The sequence below is a fragment of the Sphaerodactylus townsendi genome, linkage group LG01 (genome assembly GCF_021028975.2).
Source record: "Sphaerodactylus townsendi isolate TG3544 linkage group LG01, MPM_Stown_v2.3, whole genome shotgun sequence".
Taxonomy (NCBI): domain Eukaryota; kingdom Metazoa; phylum Chordata; class Lepidosauria; order Squamata; family Sphaerodactylidae; genus Sphaerodactylus; species Sphaerodactylus townsendi.
The window spans coordinates 7,228,754-7,254,422 of record NC_059425.1 but is presented as its reverse complement, the minus strand read 5'-3'; the positions used below and the strand labels follow the sequence as shown (position 1 = coordinate 7,254,422).

The window sequence follows — 25,669 nt, the reverse complement described above, 5'->3', positions numbered from 1 at the left end:
GCTCCCAGAAGCTGTGACTAGCCCAAGGTCACCCAGCTGGTGTGTGTGGGAGTGCACAGGCAAATCTGAATTCCCCAGAGAAGCCTCCACAGCTCAGGTGGCAGAGCTGGGAATCAAACCCGGTTCCTCCAGATTAGATACACGAGCTCTTAACCTCCTATGCCACTTCTGCTCCTGAAGCAAATCCACTGAAGCAAATCCAGCTCACCAGATAAGCCTCCACAAGCTCAGGCAGCAGAGTAGGGAATCCAACCCGGTTCTCCAGAGTAGAGTACACCTGCTCTTAACCACTGTGCCACTGCTTCTGATACGTTGGTCTCTAAGGGGCTGTTGGGCTGAAACCTTGCTGTCCTACTGCCCCCTGACTGCATGGCTGCCTATCTGAAACCACTGTGATGGCGACAAGTTTTGGAAACCCACAGGGCTCTTGGCCAGAGGGGAGGCGGAGGGCGGGGCAGGAACAAAATAAGGCACAAATGTTGTACAAACAGCCTAGAGTTTTGTGGCATGCAGCAAGCCAGCAGATCGAGTGCAGCATTGGCAGAGGAAAGGGGCTAGATCAGTGGTGGCAAACCTATGGCACAGGTACCAGAGGTGGCACTCAGAGCCCTCTCTGTGGGCACGCGTGCACAGAGTTCGTCATGTGATAACAGTGTAATTATTTCAGGGAGATTATTAGCATTAAACCTAAGACCTAGTTTTGGGGAAGCAGTGTAGTTAACCCTGTTAAGCGCTGTTAAACCCCACTGATTTTCATGGGAAGAACTAAAGCATGATCCTTTACCTGGGAGTAAGCTCGGTTGCTGGCAATGGGGCTTGCTTCTGAGTAAGCCCTCCTAGGGTCGTGATTCACCTGTTCGAAGCGTTGCACAGTTGCTTCAAAGCAAAGCCACTGACTACCACCAAGCTTCCTCCCGAGTAATGCGCGCCTTGGAGCCAACCGTTTTTTCTATACTAAAACCTCAGTATTCAGGTTTATTTATTTATTTGATTTCTAAACCACCCTCCCCCTAGGGGCTCAGGGTGGTGAACAACAATGATAAAACAACTTTAAAAAGTTCAATTGCCATGTTGGCACTTTGCGATAAATAAGTGGGTTTTGGGTTGCAGTTTGGGCACTCGGTCTCGAAAAAGGGTCGCCATCACTGGGCTAGATTCAGCAAATTGTGTGCATCTCTTGAGTATGTACATGTACGCGGAAAGAACAAAGTGTGCCTGCATCCCACGAGATGCCAGCAGCCAGCCTGCAACATTTTATTAGAAAGCTCAAACGCACAAGCTCAAAGCCCGGACTAGAGATCAGACGGTCTCCCTCTCTTTGTGTGTATGCATGTGCGCACGTCACAGCCAATTTCTGGCAACCCCATAGAGTTTTCAAGACAAGAAATTCTCAGAGGTGGTTTGCAATTGCATGATTCATAGGGTTGTCAGCCCGCGGGTGGGCTTGGATATATCCCAGAACTACAGCAAGGAGCAGCAGTGGCGTAGGAGGTTAAGAGCTCGTGTATCTAATCTGGAGGAACCGGGTTTGATTCCCAGCTCTGCCGCCTGAGCTGTGGAGGCTTATCTGGGGAATTCAGATTAGCCTGTGCACTCCCACACCCAGCTGGGTGACCTTGGGCTGAACCACAGCTTCTCGGAGCTCTCTCAGCCCCACCTACCTCACAGGGTGTTTGTTGTGAGGGGGGAAGGGCAAGGAGATTGTCAGCCCCTTTGAGTCTCCTGCAGGAGAGAAAGGGGGGATATAAATCCAAACTCTTCTTCTTCAACTGAGATTAGTTCCTCTAGACTAGAGAAAGTGGCAGCTTTGCAAGTGAACTTTACAATATCACTCACACTTTTGTGTCCTCTGTTGCGGCCCCCACCTTATTCCTTGACAAAGTTAGGGAGATGTATTGTCGATGGCTTTCACGGCCGGAATCACTAAGGTGCTGTGTGGTTTCCGGGCTGTATGGCCGTGTTCTAGCAGCATTGTCTCCTGACGTTTCGCCTGCATCTGTGGTTGGCATCTTCAGAAGATCTGAAGATCCTCTGAAGATGCCAACCACAGATGCAGGCGAAACGTCAGGAGAATGCTGCTAGAACACGGCCATACAGCCCGGAAACCACACAGCACCCCAAAGTTAGGAAGGCTCCCAGACTGGTGGTTTCCTGCAAACCATGCAAAACAGAGGGCTTTGTGCACAGGTAAAGAGGCAGAGGTGTAGCTGCCCAAAACAGCGCCCAGGGTAAGCACAGTGGCTGGCGCACAGCTTGAGAAACTGGGCACCACTCCCTCACAACTGTGCTCCACCTTCGAACTCCATGTGGAGTTCAGGGACAGGTGCACAGTGAAACTGGCCGGCGTTTATCTGGAGTTCGGGAGTAGGTTGGCCTCGTTGGATGCTGGGCTCAGCTTGGCCAGAATCAGCAGTGCATTCTTCTGATGTTACCGCTGTTTGCCAGGTAACAATAAGTGATTTCAGCTCAGCAACATAATGAGGCACAGGAAGCAGACGTTCTTCAAAGCAAAAGGATATTGCAAGTGGTGGTCACAGCTCGGTCAAGAGAGAATCGTGCCTTGCAACGCAGTGCAAAGACTTTTATTCCCAAACTTCAAAGGGGGCAGAGGGGCAGTGAAGGGAGGGGTTTTTTTCTCCAGTAATACCTTATGGAGGTATTTCTGTTTCTTCTCCAGTAATACCTTATGGAGGTTTCTGAACCACACAAGTCTCTGTGTCCGGGCATGGAGCCAGTGTAGCCAGGCAACCTGACTCAGGAAAATATTTTGGCCATTTTCCTGGCGGTAACACTGACGCCTTGAGCCTTCCAGGAAAGGGTGGGGTATTAATGTAATAAAATAAAACAAACAAATAAATAAAAGGCCGTTCAGTCTCTAGCGACGGGGAAGACATCGCCATTGGCAGAACGGATTCCTCAGATCTTTCTGAAAGTTATTTAAAACAAAAAGAACCCCCTCAAAACCAATGAATTAATAAATTAAAAAAGAGAACCCAGATAGGCAGAGCAGAAATTTTAAAAAATAGTAATAGTGGCAGATCTACGCCTTTTAAAAAGGTTTCTAAATATCTGGGGGTTTTAAGGAGTCTACATCAGGAGTCTTCAAACTATAGCCCTCCAGATGTTCATGGACTACAATTCCCATCGGCCCCTGCCAGCATGGCCAAGTGGTAGGGCTCATGGGAATTGTAGTCTATGAACATCTGGAGGGCCATAGTTTGAAGACCCCTGGTCTACATCCATAAGCAATTGTCAATATGTTGCAAGTTCGGATCACGATGAATAATTTGGAGGAAGTTGGCGTCTCTCTCCAATATTGCATTGGATCCAATCTGTTTAGAAGTTGCCTGGCGTGTCTATTAGGCGGAACGCCGGCCTATTGCCTCTTTAAAACTAATTCCTCTGCAGATTCAAACTCGCAGCCCTAACGTTGCCACATCCCTCCTGTCGTTTCTCAGGCTGCGGGCTGGGCTCTTGGGCAGAGTCCCCAAAAACCACCCCGACCTTTCCCCTACTTAAATCGACCAGGGTTCCTCCTCCCTCTCCCTGACTTTGGGTGGACTTCTTTTGATCCTATGAATTACAGATGTTGGGAAGAGGAGCAGGAACCACAAGAGAAATGCCTTCAGTTTCCTCCCCTTCCTCTTTGGCCTGGTTGGGAGGCTCCAGAACGTTTCTTCCCTCTAGGGAGGAAAAAGATGCCAGAAAAGCACGCGCTGAGATCTGGGAACAGGCTGGCGCTTGTTGAAAGATGCAGATGAAAAAATTTGAAAAAGGCAGCCAGGAATAGAAGAAGAAGAGTTTGGATTTATATCCCCCCCTTTCTCTCCTGCAGGAGACTCAAAGGGGCTGACAATCTCCTTGCCCTCCCCCCCTCACAACAAACACCCTGTGAGGTAGGTGGGGCTGAGAGAGCTCCGAGAAGCTGTGACTAGCCCAAGGTCACCCAGCTGGCGTGTGTGGGAGTGCACAGGCTAATCTGAATTCCCCAGATAAGCCTCCACAGCTCAGGCGGCAGAGCTGGGAATCAAACCCGGTTCCTCCAGATTAGATACACGAGCTCTTAACCTCCTACGCCACTGCTGCTGATAGCTCTCCCCTCACCCCACCAGTAGCTTCAGCCTTTAATTGGAGGTGGTGCTTGACTTTGAACGAGTTTCTCAGGCTCTGAAATGTGCGATGCCATAGGAAGAGAGCTCCTCTGAGCTTGCACAAAATACAAATCTATCGTGAACCAGTGTGTATTGAGGGCCTTACAGTAAGTGGTTAAGAGGAGTGGACTCTAAACTGGGGGACTGGGGTCGTTCCCCCCTTTTTCACATGAGTGGAGGACTCTTATCTATTGAACCGGGTTTGTTTCCCTGCTCCTCCACATGAAGCCTGCTGAGTGACCTTGGGCTTGTCACAGTCAACAGACAAGGAGCAGCAGTGGCGTAGGAGGTTAAGAGCTCGTGTATCTAATCTGGAGGAACCGGGTTTGATTCCCAGCTCTGCCGCCTGAGCTGTGGAGGCTTATCTGGGGAATTCAGATTAGCCTGTGCACTCCCACACACGCCAGCTGGGTGACCTTGGGCTAGTCACAGCTAGACTCTCTCTCAGCCCTACCAACCTCCCAGTGTGTTTGTTAATGAAGAAGGGCAAGGAGATTAGTAAGTCCACTGAGTCTCCCTACAGGAGAGAAAGGGGGGATATAACTCCCACCTCCTCCTCCTCCTCCTCCTCCTCCTCCTCCTCCTCCTCCTCCCTCTTCTTCTTCTTCTTCTTCTTCTTCTTCTTCTTCTTCTTCTTCTTCTTCTTCTTCTTCTTCTTCTTCTTCTTCTTCTTCTTCTTCTTCTTCTTCTGAGTCTTTTAAGGTAGACAAAAGCAGGGTATCAACACCATCTCTTCTGAATGCACAATGTTGCTTTAGAACAAGTCAGTGCATTTGTCTAGCATGGTCAGCATTGTTTTGCAATGGCTCTCCCAGGTGGTGGCGCGTTTCACATCACCTCCTACCCTATCCTGAGAGTCGGCGAGGTGCAGTGGTTAAGAGCGGGTGACTCTAAACTGGAGAATCAGGTTTGATTCCCCGCTCCTCCACCTGAACGGTGAACTCTAACCTGGTTAACCCGGTTTGTTTCTCCATTCCTCCACATGAAGCCTGCTGGGTGACCTTGGGCCAGTCCCAGTTCTCTCCGAACTCTCTCAGCCCCACCTACCTCACCAGGTGTCTGTTGTGGGGAGAGGAAGGAAAAAGGAGCTTGTAAGACACTTAGGGTCTCCAAACTCTTCTTCCTTCTAACTGAGGGAGCTGGGGTTCAACTTGGGGCCTTCTGAATGCCAAACAGATACTCTGCCCTTAGCTATGGAAGCTCCCCTACATAGCAACCCCTGCCAACCTACTGCTTTGTTGCCACTATCAATGCAACCTGAGCCCAGGTTCAGCCCCAGAAAAGCCTTGTGCAAGGCCGTGTCGCGCCTCTCCAGAGTAATCTGCTCTTGACCCCTTCCTCCCTTCCCCTAATAACCTGACATTTCACGTGGAGGACCTGCTCGGTTAAATCACTGTGCAGGTCTCCTCTTGTGCTTCCGTGCCTTTCCGTGAGAGACCTCCTGTGCAGATTGTGCCCCAGGTTAGTTACGGGTGATGCAAGAAGATGGGGGAGAGAAGAGATGCCAACATTCCTTGGAGCTGAATTCTTCTCTTCAGCACTCAGCCAAGCAGAGATGTAGTTGGGCCAGAGTGCGCCTGATGCGCACTGTTTTCTGCCCCACCCCCCTCCCCGGCCCCCTCCCTTACCTTAGTTCAGCCTGGAAAAGCAGCCTATTCCCTTCAGGCTGAAAAGGGCCTGGCGGGAATTACACTTCCCCTGAGACCCTGGGGCTCACAAGGTCTCCTGGAAAGTGTAGTTCCCACCAGGCTGTTTTCAGCCTGGAGGGAACAGGCCACTTCTCCAGCCTGAACTGTTTCACGAAGGTAAGTGTGTGTATGGAGGGGACACCGGGGGGGGGGATTTCCCCCCTCCCAGGCGCGCGCCCAGTGCAACGTGCATCCCCCAGCCCTCTGATAGCTCTGCCTCTGCAGCCAAGTCAACACACATCAAGCTGCTTGAAACGGAGTCAGGACACTGTCCTGTCAAGATCAAGATTGTCTGCTCCGACCGGCAGCCGCTCTCCAGGGTCTCAGGTTGAGACCCTGCACATCAGCCACAACCTGCTTGTTTTCACTGGAGATGATGTTGAGGATCGGACCTGGGATTTTGTGTTTGCAAAGTGGATGCTCTGCCGCTGAGCCACGGCCCCACCTCAGAGGATGAGCGTTCCCCTCGAAACCTCTGGCTGCGAGAACAAAAAGTATGAACCCAACTCTCTCTCTCTCACATACACACACACACTAAGGGCGATTCCCCACTGGCAGTCGACCTAGGTTCGTCCCAGCAACTCCCCACTGCCGCTGAGTTTGACCTGGGTTTGTTCCAGTTCTGCCCCCCTCAGAACTGGAATTTCTGATTCCAGTTCTGAGGTACAGCTTTTTCCCCGAACCCAGGTCGAACTCAGTTGGAAGCTAGACAGTGGGGAATCGTCCGTGGCAACTCTCCCGTTCAGCCAATCAAGAGCTGTGTTTTGGGCATGTGCAGAGTCGCAGCGGGAAAAGTGTGCCTTTTTTATTTTAACTATTTTCGAAGCTACGATGATGCGACCACGGTCTTAGTAGTTAAATCTACATATCTATGTTTTGGCACCAATTCTACGTAGCTGCGACTTATAAAAACTAAAAAAAAAAGACGCACGCTCACGTTTCCTGTCGTAAAACAAGAGCCAATAGCCAATCAGGAAAGAGGAGCGAAAGAGGTACCAAAGATGATCCCGCCCTCTGAGCTCGGTTCCAGTTGAACTCAGTTGCTGTGGGGAGTGACGAGAGTCGACCCTAGGTCAGACCAGTGAAAGGAACTGTGTTGAACCTAGGTCGACTCTGCAGTGGGGAATCGCCCTACATAGCAGCAGATCCTGCAACTTGCAACGCTCTGGCTGAATTAAGAGTTTGGATTTATATCCCCCCTTTCTCTCCTGCAGGAAACTCAAAGGGGCTTACAATCTCCTTGCCCTTCCCCCCTCACAACAAACACCCTGTGAGATAGGTGGGGCTGAGAGATCCGAGAAGCTGTGACTAGCCCAAGGTCACCCAGCTGGCGTGTGTGGGAGTGTACAGGCTAATCTGAATTCCCCAAATAAGCCTCCACAGCTCGGGTGGCAGAGCTGGGAATCAAACCCGGTTCCTCCAGATTAGATACACGAGCTCTTAACCTCCTATTCAGTCAGCCTGGAACGCCCAGCTACAGAGAAGCACAACTGTTGCATTGTTTCATGATTTTTGCTGCTTGCCTGACCTCCGGCATCAGCTTCCAATAGGGTTGGTACATAGTTTTCTTCCTGGTTGGCATTGGGTAGGATTGCGCTGTTCTAAGCAGAAAGAATCACCTGTTTCTTGGGAGGAGGTTGTTGCATCTCTGCATGAGTCACTGCTCAGGGCTTGGTCGTTTCCTATCCGAAGGGCTTGCACAGATACACAAAAGGCAAGTGGGCCCCGAGACCTTCCTCTTACACACCATACACATGAATCAGGAGCAAAAGGTCACTTGACCTTTAAGGCCTTACGCGGCCTGGGATCCTCATACCTTCGGGACCCGCATTACCCCATATGTCCCTACTCGGCCTCTGCATTCAGCCGAGGCCAATTTGATGGTGGTCCCTGGCCCCTCAATGATGCGGCTGGCCTCCACATGGGCCAGAGTGGAACACTCTCCCTCCAGCTTTCTGGGCCCTGCGGGATCTTGGCAATTTCCGCAGGGCCTGTAAGACCGAGTTGTTCCACCAGGCCTTTGGAGAGACCGGCCGCTGAGCGTAGTGCCCCCTTTCTGCTTTTTGCTCTGTTCCTTTTACATCTGGGTACCCCTTATATTGATAGGGCCCGCCGTTCCCCTCTTTTGAGGAGGGTTTAAATATGGGTTTTATTGGACGCCTTTTATTTTAATGTATTAACCGCTGTTTTAGAAGAAGAGGAGTTTGGATTTATATCCCCCCCCTTTCTCTCCTCCACAGCTCAGGCGGCAGAGCTGGGAATCAAACCCGGTTCTTCCAGATTAGATACACGAGCTCTTAACCTCCTACGCCACTGCTGCTCCTGTTTTAATCCTGTTTTAACAGGATGTTAGTAATTATTTTTGAATTGATGGAGCCTATGTAATTTGTATGTAATTTGTAATTATGTATATGTTTTGCTCCCTTGTTTGTTATTGTGATAGAATGTTGTGTTGTACACCGCCCAGTGCCCCTTGGGATTAGGGCGGTATAGAAAACTAATAAATAAATAAATAAAAGCAAACTCTGCTTCCGCTGTGCTTCTCAAAATTAATTCACTTATCCACTGTTTTGCAGAAGCATGGAGTTGAGAGATCCCTTCCACGGTTGTTTTGTTTTGCTTCCTAGATTAAAAAGCCCCAGAGTTCCGTTCCAGAGGACTCAAATCGGGGTGGACCAGCATACTATTAATTCAAGCCTGAAATTTAAGAGTTGAAGTGATAGAACTAGCCCTGGGGCTATCCAGCCATGCCCTCTTCTAGTCACCCAACAGCATTCTGAGAAAATCAAGTGGATCACAGAATGTTTTCGAGAAGCATTCATTTGGAAAGAGAGGGAGAAGGACTCAGTCCCCTTCTGCCGTGGTGTAGTGGTTAAGAACAAGTGCACTCTAATCTGGAGAACTGGGATTGATTCTCCACTTGAGCTGTGGAGGCTTATCTGGGGAACCAGATGAGCCTGTGCACTCCCACACATGCCAGCTGGGTGACCTTTGGGCTAGTCACAGCTCTTCGGAGCTCTCTCAGCCCCATCTACCTCACAGGGTGTATGTTGTGAGGGGGAAGAAGGGAAAGGAGATTGTAAACCCCTTTGAGTCTCCTTACAGGAGAGAAAGGGGGGATATAAATCCAAACTCTTTTTCTGTTCTTCATGCAGCAGACAGATCACCACAAGAATGGAATTAAAAGCTGCAGTGCGGGGCAGAACGTAAGAACGAGCCTGCTGGATCAGACTAGAGTCCATCTAGTCCAGTGCTCTGCTACTCGCAGTGGCCCACCAGAAATGGTTAGACAGTGGGGTGTGATGGTATTGGAAGGTGCTGATAAGCCACAGGTGACTTATGGCAATCTCCCCCATGGAGTTTTTGAGGCAAGAGACAAATGGAGGTGGTTTACTATTGATTGCCTCTGTGGAGTTATCCTTGGTCGTCTCCCACCCAAATACTAAGTAGGGCAGAACTCGCTTAGCTACTGAGATATGATGAAATTGGGTTAGCCTGGGCCATCTGGGTCACGACAGAACGGAGCGCCCACATTAATAAACCATGAATGAATTATTCAAAGGATTAATTGTGAAGCCCAAAGAACAGACGCCACCAGAGGAGCTGAAGCATGCTTTGAAGTGGGGGAGGGAATACTCAACTACATTTCAGGCTGCAGGAACAAACCAGTTTGACCCCGGCGTAAAATTCTCATCCCACCGGCAAGCGTGGCCTTCTATCACCTGCGGAAGCATTTTTCTGGGACTCAAAAGTGTTAGCGCCTCTTCTCTCGTGATGAAAAGCAAGTGGGAGAAAGGGAATATTTCACCCCCACAAGTCAGAGTATATACATCATCCTTCTTACCTGCGGTCGGTTCCCGTGGATGTGTCACAAACAAGGCCAGATGGCAACTTGAACCCAGACCAAACCCAAGCCCAAATTCAAAACCCACAAACACAGGTGAGAGCCAGCATGGTGTAGAGGTGGTGGACTCTAATGTGGCGAACTGGGTTTGGCTCTCCACACCTCCACATGAGCAGTGGACTCTTGTCTGATGATCCAGGTTTGACTCCCTGCTCCTCCACATGAAGCCTGCTGGGTGACCTTGGGCAACTTACAGTTCTCTCAGGACTCTCTCAGCCCCACCTACCTCACCAGGTGCCTGTTGCAGGGAGAGGAAGGGAGAGAAGTTTGTAAGCCACCTTGGGTCTCCTTGTGGTTGAGAAAAGCAGGGTATAAGTCCAAATTCTTCATCTTGAACCCACCACCAGCCACTTCTAACGTTTTCCTTGTGCTATTTTTGCGCGCCCTATGCATCTCTCTAAATCTGTTCTGCTTTCCGATTCCTTCTCCGAATAGTGGTTTGTGAACGCGTGTTCTCAGGTCTAGCTGTAAGACAAGACAGTCAATTGGCATCAATTCCTCGATTCAAAAAAGGTAGCCAAGTTGGGGAAAGAAAGCAAAAAAAGAAAAAAGGTCAGCTTTGGACTGAAGCCCCTCCCCCCCTTACCTGCACTGAAATTCCCCACCAAAATCCCCCGCCTCCGGCTTGAACACAAACACAAGACAAAGGAAAATGGCTTGTACAAAACAGGTCGACAGTTTTTATTATCTCTTTAAAAACCACTTAAAAATGATAATCTCTCAGTGGGTAGATGGGGAATTAAAAATATAACTGCCGTCTTGTCTTTCTGGCCGGCTGCTCTGAGAACTGACCACCACCGCAAGTCCCTCCCAGCTGGGCGCCACGGGAAGACGGGATGTTCTTTTTGAAGCCGGGCTGGGGGGCTTCGGCGCTCGTCCTCCGTGGCGACAGCCCTGGGGGTTGCGGCTGACACGGGGGGTTGAAGGCAGGGGACGGGGTGGGGGGCGGGAGAGGGTAGCTTGCACTCGACCAGTCGGCAACCCCCTTGAACGGTGAGGAAACCATAGCAATTCTGGCCTGGGGTGGGGGAGAAGGTGGGAATGACCGCGGCTCCAACGGTGACTCACTGCAAGGAGAAAATAGGAACTTCGCCTCCCCTTTTTTTAGGGAGTGGGGAGAAACGTGAGAAGTTTGAAAACCATGTCTCTGCTGGGACGCTGGGAAGAGACAAGCCCTCTCCCCCAATCCCTGCTCACGAGTCTCCTTAGCCAGAAGCACTGACGGAGCAGAAATCCGGTTCACGCCCTTTATTTGCTTTTTGTGGTGCAGAGAGGTGGGTAAGAGGTGGGCCCAGTTTCCTTCCGGCTTGGTGCAGTTTCCGATTACCGATTCCCTGGCAGGGGCGACCGGCGTCTCCGGATCCGCTAGACAGATCAGCGAGGAGGCGGATGATTCTTGGTGTGGAGCGTGGCTAAAGTGGGGCAGGAGGAGGGGCGAAGGTGGCACTGCTGAGGAAAGGGACAGTCGGAGCATCCAAGTCTTTCTGAGCGATTGAGGGTGAGTGGGCACAGATGCGTCTCTCGGGTGTTTCCTTGCTGCTGGTGGCGTCCGTCCAGTTGCTCCGGACCCGCTCTCTACTACCGTCACTGTCGCCCTGGGAGCTGCCAGCGACGAGGCAGATGGGAGGCAGGCGGGCAAGCGGTGCTGCCGAGGCTCCAATCCCACCTCAGTCACTGTCTGAGCCCACTGCTGAGGAGCCTTTCCTCTTCCGTTTCGTCGGCTTCGGTTTGGTGTCTTCCTCCTCCTGGGGGCAAAGAAAACCTCGCATGAATATGCTTGAAAGACGGGTTGGGGAGAGGGAATGTGAAATCAAGGATGGCCACATATTGTGGGCCCAGACTGATAAGTGCCCCAGGCCCCCACACAATATAATTGCGCTACTAGCTACGTTTACAAGAGGTGTTGCTCGATTTAAAGGAATCTCAACTGATCAGTTTTGGTCGCATGAATCTACAGGGAGAAGACATAAGGGGTTTACTTTAAAAAACAACAGTTTTTTTAGGAGGATATTCTGCCTGTGCCATAACAGGCATCGCCTCAGAAGAGGCATTCATCTTCTCTCTCACATCACCTCAGAAGAGGCATTCTCCCTTCTCTCTTGTATTACTCCAGAAGAGGCATTCCTCTTCTCTCCTGTTTCACCTCAGAAGAGGCATTCCTCTTCTCTTCTGTATCACCTCAGAAGAGGCATTCCTCTTCTCTTCTGTATCACCTCAGAAGAGGCATTGCTCTTCTCCCTTGAATCACCTCAGAAGAGGAATTCTCTCCCGCTTCACCTCAGAAGAGGTATTCCTCTTCTCTCTCGCATCACCTCAGAAGAGGCGTTCCCCTTCTCTCTCATATCACCTCAGAAGAGGCATTCTCCCTTCTCTCTTGCATCACTCCAGAAGAGGCATTCCTCTTCTCCCTTGCATCATCTCAGAAGAGGTATTCCTGTTCTCTCCTGTTTCACCTCAGAAGAGGCATTCCTCTTCTCTTCTGTATCACCTCAGAAGAGGCATTCTCCCTTCTCTCTTGCATCACTCCAGAAGAGGCATTCCTCTTCTCCCTTGCATCATCTCAGAAGAGGTATTCCTGTTCTCTCCTGTTTCACCTCAGAAGAGGCATTCCTCTTCTCTTCTGTATCACCTCAGAAGAGGCATTCTCCCTTGAATCACCTCAGAAGAGGCATTCTCCCTTCTCTCCCGCATCACCTCAGAAGAGGCATTCCTCTTCTCTCACATCACCTCAGAAGAGGTGTTTATTTTTTCTTGCTCACAGAAAGGAATGCCTCTTCTCGGATGACACATGTGATCTTTAGCATTTACAGGTACCCAACACTGGCTCTGCTGCAAGTAACTAGAATACCAGATTGGGAACAATTCTAACACACCTGGGACGGTAATTCCCATCAAAGCACTGTTAGAAGGCTGGATTTACAGTGCAGCCTATTAGTGGATCTCTAACCTGCAGGGCCTTGCTCGGAAGAGGGCCCTGCTTTTAGCCAGCGGCTTCCCTTCTCCCATGTTATTTCCTCAAGGAGTCCCTGGTGGGCAATCCTTGGGAGATTCCAAGTGTGCTGCCCCCGACTTACTGAGGCACTGCTGGACGCAGACTCCTCTTCATTGTTGGCCGGCTGGGCCGCATTCTTGCGGCTGCGAGGGCTGGAGATGGTGGCTTTCCGTCGGCTCTTCGGAGGCTTGCTGGAGGAGTCTTCGTATTCCTCCGCCAGAGAGAAGAGGTCGCTGAACCTGGGAGGGGAGAAGGGAGTCGCAAATTCAGGTAGGATTGGAGGCGGGCAAATAAAGCCAGTGGGATTTTTTTTTTATGGGGTGCAACCCCAAGAACCCCTCCCCCACAGACAGCAACGTGCATTACCCTGCCAGCAAAACTTCTGCTCTTGTTCTCGAGTTCCCCACACCCTCTTTTGAAGCACACCTACGGAAGGGAATTTCGAATCTCAGAAGCTTATATCTCCAAAAGCTTGCTGGTCTCAGAGGTGCTTCTAGACTCTACTGAAGACCAACGGGGCGGCTGTCTGAGACCCCTCTGTCGTGGTCCTGAACGGCCCTCCACGCCCTCCCTTGCCCACTCACTTCATCTTGTGGGCCTCGTCACAGCTGGCTTGGACGTGCTGCAGTGCTTGGAGGATCGGGGTTTGGCTGAAAACTGCCAGGGAAAGGGAGAGAAGAAGGGGTCATCAGAGGGGAATGGGCCGGGGTTAACACAGTCCCTCAACTTCACAGCCTAGCTCTTAAGTGGTGCACAGACAAATGTGACATGCTTAGAATCATAGAATTGTAGAGTTAGAAGAGACCCCATCAAGTCCAACTCCCTGCAATGCAGAAACACACAATCAAAGCACTCCTGACAGATGGCCATCCAGCCTCTCTTTAAAAACCTCCACAGAAGGAGACTCCACCACTCTCCAGAGCAGTGAATTCCACTGTTGAACAGCCCTTATTTTGGTTGTGGTGGGTTTTCCGGGCTGTTTGGCCGTGGTTTGGTAGATCTTGTTCCTAAGTTTTCGCCTGCATCTGTGGCTGGCATCTTCAGAGGTGTATTACAGAGGGAAGTCTGTTACACACTGTGTCCTAATGTTCTTATGAAGGCCTCGGCCTCTGTTGCTCTGTTGTTGGATCTCCAGAGGAACTGGTTCGCCACTGTGTGAGATGGGATGCTGGACTAGATCCGTGGTGGCGAACCTTTGGCACTCCAGATGTTATGGACTACAATTCCCATCAGCCCCTGCCAGCACAGCCAATTGGCCATGCTGGCAGGGGCTGATGGGAATTGTAGTTCATAACATCTGGAGTGCCAAAGGTTCGCCACCACTGGACTAGATGGACCACTGGTCTGATCCAGCAGGGCTCTTCTGATGTTCTTAGGAAGATTTTGGTCTCTGGGCCCTGTTGTTGCCCCTCCAGAGGAACTGACTGACCACTGTGTGAGACAGGATGCTGGACTAGATGACTGCTAAGACCATCTCTTCTACGAATGGAGTAAACATTTCCATCACAAGCTTTCTTCCCCCAGTTTAACCCACGCAACAACCTAGCGAGGTAGGCTAGCCTTAATCCAAACATCAACCCCCATGAAGTTAGCTTGCTGGAGGGTGGATGAAATGTGTGCCTACGTTCATGGTGGGTTTGCGAATGTGTTGGGGGAGGGGGTTGGGGGGAAAGAGGGGCAGTGCAACATACAGTTCTGTTTGGTATTGGTGAGGTTCAGGCGCAGGTTGTCCAGGTGCTCCAAGATCTGCTCCAGAGTCAGCTGGGCTAATTTGCTGCTGGAACTCCGCAGGCTGGAAGTTGAAAGAGGAAAAAAATAACAATGAAACAATAGGCAGGGTTTAAGAGGATCCTAAGAGGCCTCTGCAATCTTCTGAACCCTCGTATGGAACGATACGATACTAGCGGCATCATTTGGAGGCTTATCTGGGGAATTCAGATATAATGGTGTAGTTTTATATGCTTCTTACTCCTCCTTTTTTTTTAACCTCTTTATCTTATTCTCTCGCTTCTCTTTTCTCCTTATGTTGTGCTGTTGGTGCTGTTTGGCTGTTTGTTATTATGTAAGCTTGCTTGGGTATTTTTGCACGTGATTATTTTTTGTCTCCCTCTTTTTGTTGCATATATTTTGTAGCCTGATTTTTTTTTTTATAACTAGAATCCTAATAAAGGATAATTCAATGAATTGCCGAAGGCTTTCACGGCCGGCATCACTGGGGTGTTGCGGGGTTTCCGGCCTGCGTGGCCGTGTCCCAGTAGCATTTTCTCCTGACGTTTCGCCTGCACCTGTGGCTGGCATCTTCAGAGGACCGCCTTTGTTCTAGAATACTCCGTTTGGGTTCTGGTGCCTTCCTAGTTCTGTCCCCAAGGCACTAGGACTCAGGCAGGGCATTCTAGAACAAAGGCGGTCCCGGAAATGGCGGGTGAAGTCTCAAATCTGGCATCATCTTTATCCTGAAAAATATATAAAACAAGTGCCTCTCGAGAAGCTCTTTCCAGGGTCTTGCAGATCATATCTGGGAAACTTGGTTCTTTCAGGATAGTAGAAACCCCTTCAACAGACTTCTGTTCCTCTGGTTCAGTCCATTCGCTCTCTACATCCTTGGGCAAATCATCAGGTGCCAGAGAAGAGAAAACCAGGGCCACTAGATGTCCTCCTAGTTCTACACACAAAAGCCAGGAGCCCTGCTAACCGTGGCTGCCGGGAGAGGGAACTATTCTCCACGCCAGACCACGGGACGGCATATCATTCCCGCCACTTCACTGCCGAAGAGTTTATGTGCCCCTTGTTGCCGTTTCTAGGATACTGGTCTGAATCCAGCTCAAAGGGATGAAGGTGCAGCATCTCCAGGCCATGTTTTCCTTCGAGCTCTCCATTCTCAAATGAGCAGAAACAAACCTTTTAAAGAGACAGGGCTGAATTTCCCAGAAGCAGTGACCCTGAAGGGTAAAGGCATTGATTCTTCCTCTCCAGAATGCATGGAAACTACCTACCCGAATTGCTCCCCTGTGTGTTCTTCTGAACCTCTTTATAAATAAGAGAAAACCAGTGTTTTGGGGAGAGACCATTGGGATATTACAGGGAACTTTTCAGCTTTTTTGCAGGAAATTTTGCAGGATTTTCTGCCAGTCTGATGTTTTGTGGCATCACACCACCGTGGACGTGGGCGGATGGGGAAGGCCCTATTGAACCACCCCTTCTTCAGCTTTCCCCCACTGAAATGCGCCCCCCCCCCCAAGAAAACCCTCTTCATTCTGAAAGCCAGCGTGGCGTAGTGGTGAAAAGCAGGTGGATTCTAATCTGGAGAACTGGCTTATCTGGGGAACCAGATGTGTTTCCGTGCTGGGAGACCTTGAACTAGTCACAATTCTCTCTGGATTCTCTCAGCCCCACCTGCCTCACAAGGTGTCTGTTGTGGGGAGGGGAAGGGAAAGGAGCTTGCAAGCCACCTTGAGTCTCCTTACAGGAGAGAAAGGTGGGGTATAAATCCAAACTCCTCCTCCTCCTCCTCCTCTCCTCCTCCTCCTCCTTCCTTTTTTTCTTCTTTTTTTCTTCTTTTCTTCTTCTTCTTCTTCTTCTTCTTTCAGAGGGGCCACGCAACCCTGAGTCGAAAAAGTGGCCTCGGTCTTGCCAGGCTCCAAAGGAGCCATCGGTTCCGCTCCATGATGTGCTGGAGACAAATTCAGGGGCCTCTTCCGTTCCCGGCAAGATGGGGAGTGCAACATCTTTGGAATTAAGTGGTCCTTCAGCCTGGGTTGGAGTGCAGGGAGATAAAAAACAAGCCACTCCAATGGAAGGGAAGGGGGTAGCTGAAGTCTTAGAGCTTTGGCAGGAAGCCAACAAGAGCTTGTGTCCCCAAAAGGGGGGGGGGAGCTCCAACGTTCCCTGCCCAAAGAAATGCTCCGAAGAGGAGAGGGGAGTCCTTTCCTCAGGCCTGGTACCTTTCCCTCTCCTGTCAGGCTTTACGTTTTGAGCTTCCCCTTTGGCTGTAATTGGGCCTTTGGGTGGCCACATTTCAGCCATCGCTCTGGCCCTGGGGGAAAAATTTCCAAATCAATTGCTGAGTTTTACAAGACAGATGAGGGCACAGGCAGGGAGCCCAATTAGAGGCAGCAGAGACTGAGAAACGGCCTTTCCTTTCTCCTCTCCTGGAACGAATCCAGGGCAAATGCCCACCGACAGGCAACTCGGCGTTTGCCTGCAGGGAGGGGCGGGAGACCCCCCCCCCCTCCGCGCAATCCATCGCCAGTTTGCTACATGAGCAGGGCAGGGGCTCACAGCCTTCTGCAAAACCGGAACAACTTTCTAATATCTGTGAGAGTGTTGGAAAGATGAGAGCAGAATCTGGAGAGATCTCTGGAGAGAACCAAAACCACGCAGCCCACAAAACCCAGTCATGAAAGCCCTCGAGAAATTCGGAGGGGTAGCTAATGCCCCAGAAGACGGGGTCAGGATTCCAAAAATGACCTTGACGGGTTCAGACAGCTCGGCCGCTACTAACAGAATGAATTTCAACAGAGATAAAATGTAAGATACTACACCGATGCAGAAAAAAATGAAATGCACGGAGCCAGGATGGCGGACACCTGGCTTGACAACAGTGCATATGAAAGGGATCTAGGAGTCCTAGTGGAGCACACTGTGAGTCAGTAGTGTGATGCGGCAGCCAAGAAGGCCAACGTGATTCTGGGCTGTGTCAATAGGAACATACTGTCTAGATCAGTGATGGCGAACCTTTTTGAGACCGAGTGCCCAAAATTGCAACCCAAACCCCACTTTTTTATCGCAAAGTGCCAACATGACAATTTAACCTGAATGCTGAGGTTTTAGTTTAGAAAAAAATGGTTGGCTCCCTCTTCCTCCGCCCCATACGCTCAAGCAGGGGCAGCCTGCTCTAGCCTCCAGCAAGTCCCGTGCACACTGCTCTGTGCCTCTCTAGCATCTCTGCCTCCTCTGCGCCCCCCCCCCCCCTCGGGCAGCAGCCACCTGGAGCACAGGCACCAGGCCTGCCAGCCGAATCCTTGCTCACCGTGGTGTGTGCACGTCATGCTCAGTGGCCCAGACCAGCCTAGATGTGTGTGTGTGTGTGTGGGGGGGTGATTTTCGGTCCCCCACATGATGAACTCTGTGCGCATGTGCCCACAGAGAGGGCTCCGAGTGCCACCTCTGGCACCCGTGCCATAGGTTCGCCATCACTGGTCTAGATCGAAGGACATAACAGCACCACTTATTCTGTATTGGTCAGACCTCACCTGGAATACTGTATCTGGTTCTGGGCACCGCAATTCCAGAAGGATATTGACACGCTGGAACGGGTCCAGAGGAGGGCAACTGAAATAGTAACAGGTCTGGATTCCTGCAGGGTAGCAGGAGGCGGGGCAGGTGTGCAGGGAAGAGCAAGTGGGGGGGGCACAGGGCCGACATAAGCGATGCGGGTGTACTTCACCCCACTCCACCCCAGCGCTCATCCCCACGCCCAGCCTCACCTTTGGCGTTTCCGGGGCAGGCTGTTGTTCTTGATCAGGAGGGACTTGATGTGCTCGGCCAAGAGGTCGTCGTGCTTGATGCACCAGTGGCGCAGGATGCTGGTGGTGAACTGGTCGTCCGGGTGGCACGGTCGGCTCAGCACCATCTTCACCATCTCTTCGCTGGGCCTGCAGCAGACCGAATGCAGACGGGGATTGGGTTTTAGAAGAGGAGGAGTTTGGATTTACGTTCCCCCTTTCTCTCCTGCAGGAGACTCAAAGGGGCTCACAATCTCCTTGCCCCTCCCCCCCTCACAACAAACACCCTGTGAGGTAGGTGGGGCTGAGAGAGCTCTGAGAAGCTGTGACTACCCCAAGGTCACCCAGCTGGCGTGTGTGGGAGTGCACAGGCTAACCTGAATTCCCCAGATAAGCCTCCACAGCTCAGGCGGCAGAGCGGGGAATCAAACCCGGTTCCTCCAGATTAGATACATGAGCTCCTAACCTCCTACACCACTTACTTCCCCACCTTTATTAGAGGAGGACTGGAGGTGACCGGGGAGGGTCCCCCAGAAACTATCTATAAGGGCACACACAGACAGCCTACGTCAAACAAATCTCCTCTTGAAAGAAGCAGATTAGAAAGAATACATAGAAAGACGCAGCATTCTTGGAGCAGCAGTGGCGCAGTGGTGAAGAGTAGATGCACTCTAATACGGGGAACCGGGTTTGATTCCCTGCTCTGCCACTGGAGATGTGGAGGCTTATCTGGTGAACCAGATTAGCTTGTGCACTCAAACGTATACCAGCTGGGTGACCTTGTCCTGCCCAGCACAGACAGAGAAGGGATTGCGAGCAACAGGAGAATTGGGAAATGAGCAAGTGAAGGGTGGAAGGGCGGAGGGCCAGGCAGCGGGGTAGGAGGATGCAGGCAGGGGGCCGGGAAGCGTGGGGGGGGAGGGCACAGTGGCAAGCAGAGGAGGGGAAGGAGTCCCAGGCACTCTCTGCCCAAGGTCCCCCAAAACCTGGCATCAATCCTTATGTCCCACAAACTTCACTGAAACGTTTAAGCTTTCGGGAGTCCTCCTTTTGCGCCGCTATTCCTCTGAACCGAGACGTCGCCTTTTGTTGGCGCATCGGTAGCACCAGGGATGCAAACCCCACAGGCGACCAGGAAAGCACCCCTCTACGGCCCCTGCAATGTGGAGGTAAACACCCAGCTCCGCATGTGCCGAGGCTCTGTGTGAGGCCTCGCTTTTCCCAGCATGCTTTGCCATTAGCACGCGGCAGGGGACCGCTTGCAACTTCCCACCGGCGGAGCAAAAGCAACGGGACATGATTGGAGGCGGGGGGGTCCTGCCTTTCCCCTTCCTGGGGCGAGTTGGAACCGCTGCTGACAGAAATCCACCCTTCGGTCTGAGTTTGCCTGTTTCCTGCCAGGCTTCGTGAACAGAAATTAAAGCGCTCTCCTAAGCAATACGGCAGCTGGCCCACAGGGTCCGTGTGTGCGTGCGTGCGTGCGTGCGCGCTCTTTCAAGGGCCAAACCAGATGTCACAGTTCCATGAATGCAGCTCCCATAGGGTTACTCTTTATTCTATAGGAATCTGCAGGTTAGAATCAAATTGGGACCACGTGCACCAGATGCGAGAAGAAAAGAAACTGTTGGGAACCCTGTTCGTGCTCTTCAGAGCGTCAGCGTGATTTAGTGGTTAAGAGCAGGTGCACTCTAATCTGGGGAACCGGGTTTGATTCCCTGCTGTGCCACTTGAGCTGTGGAAGCTTATCTGGTAAACTAGATTAGCTTGTGCACTCCAACACATTCCAGCTGGGTGACCTTGGGCTAGTCACAGTTCTTCGGAGCTCTTTCAGCCCCACCCGCCTCACAGTTTTTTGTGGGGGGTGGGGGGGTGGGACAGGAGTTTGTGAGCCCCTTTGAGTCTCCTTACAGGTTTAAATCCAACTCTTCTTCTGGTTCTGGTGGGTTTTCCGGGCTGTGTGGCCGAGGTCTGGTGGATCTTGTTCCTAATGTTTTGCCTGTATCTGTGGCTGGCATCTTCAGAGGTGTATCACAGAAGGAAGTCTGTTACACACTGTGTGTTACACACTGGACACACACCGCCCGGAAAACCCACTACAATCAGTTGAATCCGGCCGTGAAAGCCTTCGACGATACAACTTTCCTTCATTTGCCTGCTATCCCACCGTTTAGAGCGGCCCATCAGGCATCTATCAGAGCCCGGGCATTTTCCATGGTGGCTCTGTGACACGGGCTCCCTAAAGAGGTGAGGGGACCCCCTTTTTGGAGATCTTCAGCAGGTACTGTAAGACGTGATTGTTTCTCAGGGCTTTTGAGAAAGTTTGAATAGAAGCAGAACCACAAGAAGAAGAAGAAGAAGAAGAAGAAGAAGAAGAAGAAGAAGAAGAAGAAGAAGAAGAAGAAGAAGAAGAAGAAGAAGAAGAAGAAGAAGAAGAAGAAGAAGAAGAAGAAGAAGAAGAAGAAGAAGAAGAGGAGGAGGAGGAGGAGGAGGAGGAGGAGGAGGAGGAGTTTGGATTTATATCCCCCTTTCTTTCCTGCAGGAGACTCAAAGGGGCTTACAATCTCCTTGCCCTTCCCCCCTCACAACAAACACCCTGTGAGGTGGGTGGGGCTGAGAGAGCTCCGAGAAGCTGTGACTAGCTCAAGGTCACCCAGCTGGCGTGTGTGGGAGTGTACAGGCTAATCTGAATTCCCCAGATAAGCCTCCACAGCTCAGGCGGCAGAGCGGAGAATCAAACCCGGTTCCTCCAGATTAGAAAACACGAGCTCTTAACCTCCTACGTCCGCACCAGATCCTGCACGTATAAAGGCAGAAGATGGCCAGCAAAAACTCCATATTCGTCAGACAGAAGGTCCACCTTCTGCTTGCCTCCGGCTGCCTCTCCTGGCCCCGCTCAGCTCGAGCCCAGCTGCCCCCACCCCCTTCAATTGCACAGGAAATTGCAAACTGTCTTAATGGAGGTGGCTCTGGTCAATGCAGCCGCCTGATAACACCTTCCCTGGTGCCGGATCGCCAATTAACATTTCAGAATGGCAAAGGCGAGGGGGCCAATGACAGTACTCTGCCCCCCCCCACTAGACACACCGGCAAACACTTTTTCCACAACAACAACCACCCCCCTCCTCATCCCGCCCTGATCATAACTTCCGCAGGGCCCAGAGGGCGCTTATCTCAAAGGGAGTCCGCTGATGCCAGGCCAACGGGCCAAGGAGGCGAGCAGCGACCCAAAGCGTGTGACAAACAGTTTTGATTCCTGCTCCTGACTTGCCACAGGCCAAAACTGAAGCTGACTGGGGCTACTGGGCCAGTGTGGCGTAGTGGTTAAGAGCAGGTGCACTCTAATCTGGAGAACTGGGTTTGATTCCCTGCTCTGCCCCTTGAGCTGTGGAGGATTATCTGGTGAACCAGATGTGTTTCCCCACTCCCCCACATGAAACCTACTGGGTGACCGTGGGCTAGTCCCAGTTCTCTCAGGACTCTCTCAGCCCCACCCACCTCACAAGGTGTCTGTTGTGGGGAGAGGAAGGGAAAGGAGCTCAAAAGTCACCTTGAGTCTCCTTACAGGAGAGAAAAGTGGGGTATAAATCCAAACTCTTTCTTTTGTCTTCCTAACACTATAAAAATTGCATTAGGAACACTGAGGCTGCTTGACTATTGGTGAATAATCCAAAAGGGGCCTGTGGTGCGTCAGGATCTACTTCCTGCCTGTAAGGGCCCTCTAGGACATTCTCACCCCATCTGCCCACCGTAACCTTCAAACAGAGAGCAGATACAGTGCGGAAAAGCACCGGCTGAGCCGGCAGCATCCCAAGCAGCTAGGTGGATTCTAATCTGGAGAATCAGGTTTGATTCCCCACTCCTCCGCACAGGGGCATAACGAGGCAGCCCTGGGCAAACTGTAGCCCTGGGCAAAACCTGAGTTGGATGCCCCCCCCCCCCCATGGGCAGCCACTCCACCACGACCAAATTTTTTTTGCACCAGGACATTGGTGCCTGCAGGGGGTGCATTTTTAGACATATCAGCACCAAAATTTCAGCATATCATCAGGAGACTGTCCTTATGCTACTCCCCAGGTTTGGTGAGGTTTGGTTCAGGGAGTCCAAAGTTATGGACTCCCAAAGGGGGTGCCCCATCCCCCATTGTTTCCAATGGGAGCTAAAAGGAGATGGGGGCTACAGTTCTGAGGGTCCATAACTTTGGCCCCCCTGAACCAAACTGCACCAAACCTGGGGGGTATCATCAGGGCAGTCTGAAATTTTGGTGATGATATTTCCAAGAATGCCCTCCCTGCAAGTTTGGTTTAGGGGGTCTAAAGTTATGGACCCTCAAAGGGGGTACCCCATCCCACATTCTTTGCTACGGAGATGGGGGCTACCCTTTTGAGGGTCCATAACTTTGTATCCCCTGAACCAAACTGCACCAAACCTTGGGAGTGCCATCATGACAGTCTCCAGATGATACGCTGAAATTTTGGTGATGATATGTCCAAGAATGCCCTCCCTGCAAGAACATCCCAAAATTTGCCCCCTCTGCTATGCTGATTCAGTGTGCTGCGTTTTAATGGGGTGGGGTTTATTTTATATAGAGCCTAATTAATTAATATTTAACTTATTTTAGTCTCGGTTTTATTGTGCTCTAATTATGTTTGCTGTTCACCGCCCTGAGCCCTCTCCGGGGGAGGGCGGTATATAAATATAATCAATCAATTAATTAATTAATTAAGCCTGCTGTGTGACCTTGGTCCAGTCACAGTTCTCTCCAAACTCTCTCTCTCTCTCACACACACACACACACACACACACACACCCCTCACAACGTGGGAGAGGAAGGGAAAGAGTTTTAAGCTGCTTTGAGACAGCTTACAGGAGAGAAAGGCAGGATATAAATCCAAACTCTGGGGTATAAGGAGGTGTCGACGGGGGAGGGGGGAGCGATATCCATAAGGGCGAGGAAGGAGCAAAGAACAACCACAGTCAACTCCCTAGGGAGAAAAAACCCACATGAAGACAAAACTCTCCTTGGGAGTAGGCACAGGACAGCAGGGACTCGGGTCCAGGAGGCAAATAAGACAGGCCCTCTTGAAGGAGGCAGGACCAAAGCACCTGGCCGGGGAAGGACAGAGGCGTATCTAGGAAGAATGCAGCCCGGTGCAAAATCTGACCAATTTCTTCCTCCCACTGCGGACATCGCTTCAACCCTCTCCGTGCGAGAAAAACCCTCCCGCCAAACCCCTTTCCCCTAGGCCAGTGGTGGAGAACCTTTGGCACCCCAGATGTTATGGACTACAATTCCCATCAGCCCCTACAATTGGCCATGTTGGCAGGGGCTGATGGGATGTGAATCCATAACATCTAAATTATAAAATTCCCTGACCCTAAACAAGGTCATGGCATGCCGTGTTACTGGGAGAGAACGTGAAAGGTTTGGCTTTGCTGAACTGGACAGGCACAAACGGAAAATCAAAACCTCCCGCTTGCGAGGGGCTGGAGCCACTGACCTCAGGTCCCTCGCCTCTGCGCCTCTCTCCTGAAAAGCGCTCTGTGCTTGTGCGTGCCAATTTTTCAGTCTCAGCCTCTGCGGCAGACGGAAAGCCTTCTTATCAAGTCTAAATTGATTAGAGCCGAGAGCTCTCTCTATCAGGGGAGATATCGCTTCACCGCTGCGCTCGGCTCCTTGGGGCGGCGTGATGAAACAGCAGCCGGGAGCGGAGAAATTAAAGGTTCCGCCTGCCAGCGCCGGCTTATCCAAAAAAAAATCTCCGATTAACAAATTAAAGCACCTCTTGCCGCGGTTTCATTTCCTTTTTGGTCTAGGGGGACGGTTCTCCATTTGAGCCTTCATGCACCGTTGGGGGACCCAAACAGTGTAGAACGCGGGCCCTCCCTCCAGTTACACGATCAGGGGAGAAGCACTTCATAACCGGGTGGAGGTTCTGAGAACTCCACTCGTTCACACATCACTGGCTAAAAGCCCCAATATTTTGCAAAACTCGACACGAGCGTCTTTTATGCTCTCTTAGGGGAAAATCCCCCCCAAACACCAAAACTATTTCTGACAGGACAGTCAAAAGAGCCAAATTCTGCCCTGTGAATAAATAAGGCAAATGTGTTTTGATTAGAAGAAGAAGAAGAAGAAGAGTTTGGATTTATGTCCCCCCTTTCTCTCCTGCAGGAGACTCAAAGGGGCTGACAATCTCCTTGCCCTTCCCCCCTCACAACAAACACCCTGTGAGGTGGGTGGGGCTGAGAGAGCTCCGAGAAGCTGTGACTAGCCCAAGGTCACCCAGATGGCGTGTGTGGGAGTGTACAGACTAATCTGAATTCCCCAGATAAGCCTCCACAGCTCAAGCGGCAGAGCGGGGAATCAAACCCGGTTCCTCCAGATTAGAAAACACGAGCTCTTAACCTCCTACGCCACTGCTGCTACACTAGCTCTTAACCTCCTACGCTTCTGCTTAAAAAATTTTTTTCCTTGTGCCGCATGAGCTAAGCAACCACGCTGGACGAATGGAAGTCCTTGCCAGGTCTCCTGGCTCCTGAGATTTTACCAGGCCTTGCCCACGTATTTCCACATCTCAGTTTGTATCTTTAAGGGCTAGAAACGTGACAATAACGTTTGAAGCGGAGAGGTTTACAGGCTGGAAATTTGTACCAGCGTGGTGTAGCGGTTAAGAGCAGGTGCACTCTAATCGGGAGAACCGGGTTTGATTCCCTGCTCTGGTACTTGAGCTGTGGAGGCTTATCTGGTGAACCAGATTAGCTTGTGCGCTCTTTATTCTATAGGAATCTGCAGATAGGAGTCAAACTGGGGCCACGTGCACCAGCGGTAGGAAGAAAGCTGTTGGGAACCCTGTTCATGCTCTTCAGAGAGCCAGCGTGGTGTAGTGGTTAAGAGCAGATGCACTCTAATCTGGAGAACCGGGTTTGATTCCCTGCTCTGCCGCTTGAACTGTGGAGGCTTATCTGGGGAACTCCAGCACACGTCAGCTAGGTGACTTTGGGCTAGTCACAGTACTTCGGAGCTCTCTCAGCCCCTCCTACCTCACAGGGTGTTTTTTTGTGGGGGGTGGAGATTGTAAGCCCCTTTGAGTCTCCTTACAGGAGAGAAAGTGGGGATATAAATCCAAACTCTTCTCTTCTTCTCTTCCACTCGCTACCTGTGCTTCGGTGAGACTGTAATAATACAGGTTATATAGAGAGGCTTGAACGTCTCCCTCCCTTTCTTGCCCAGATGCCTTGGGGATTCTAACAGATTTCTCTCCAGACTTTTCAAGACCCTGAAATAAGCGGCCCCGGCACTTCAGATAACAGGCCCACCAGTTTGGATACGTACTTTTCGCGTCTCAGCTGGAGCAACAGGCAGGAAAGCGCCTCGGGGTGTTCTGCAAGAGAAACCGAGAGCTTGGTAAGCGAGAAACTCGATAAGCTCG

At 51.2% G+C, this 25,669-nt stretch overlaps 1 protein-coding gene across 1 annotated transcript in view; it reads right to left on the bottom strand.

Moving 5' to 3' along the window:
* Positions 1-10,396: 10,396 nt before the first annotated feature.
* INTS3 (integrator complex subunit 3) overlaps positions 10,397-25,669 on the bottom strand; it is a 140,349-nt gene continuing 125,076 nt past the window's right edge. Inside the window, 6 exon segments of the mRNA XM_048503365.1 lie at positions 10,397-11,488; positions 12,818-12,974; positions 13,320-13,392; positions 14,427-14,527; positions 18,222-18,389; positions 25,573-25,621. Coding sequence (XP_048359322.1) covers positions 11,411-11,488; positions 12,818-12,974; positions 13,320-13,392; positions 14,427-14,527; positions 18,222-18,389; positions 25,573-25,621 — 626 coding nt within the window. The 3' untranslated portion in view covers positions 10,397-11,410.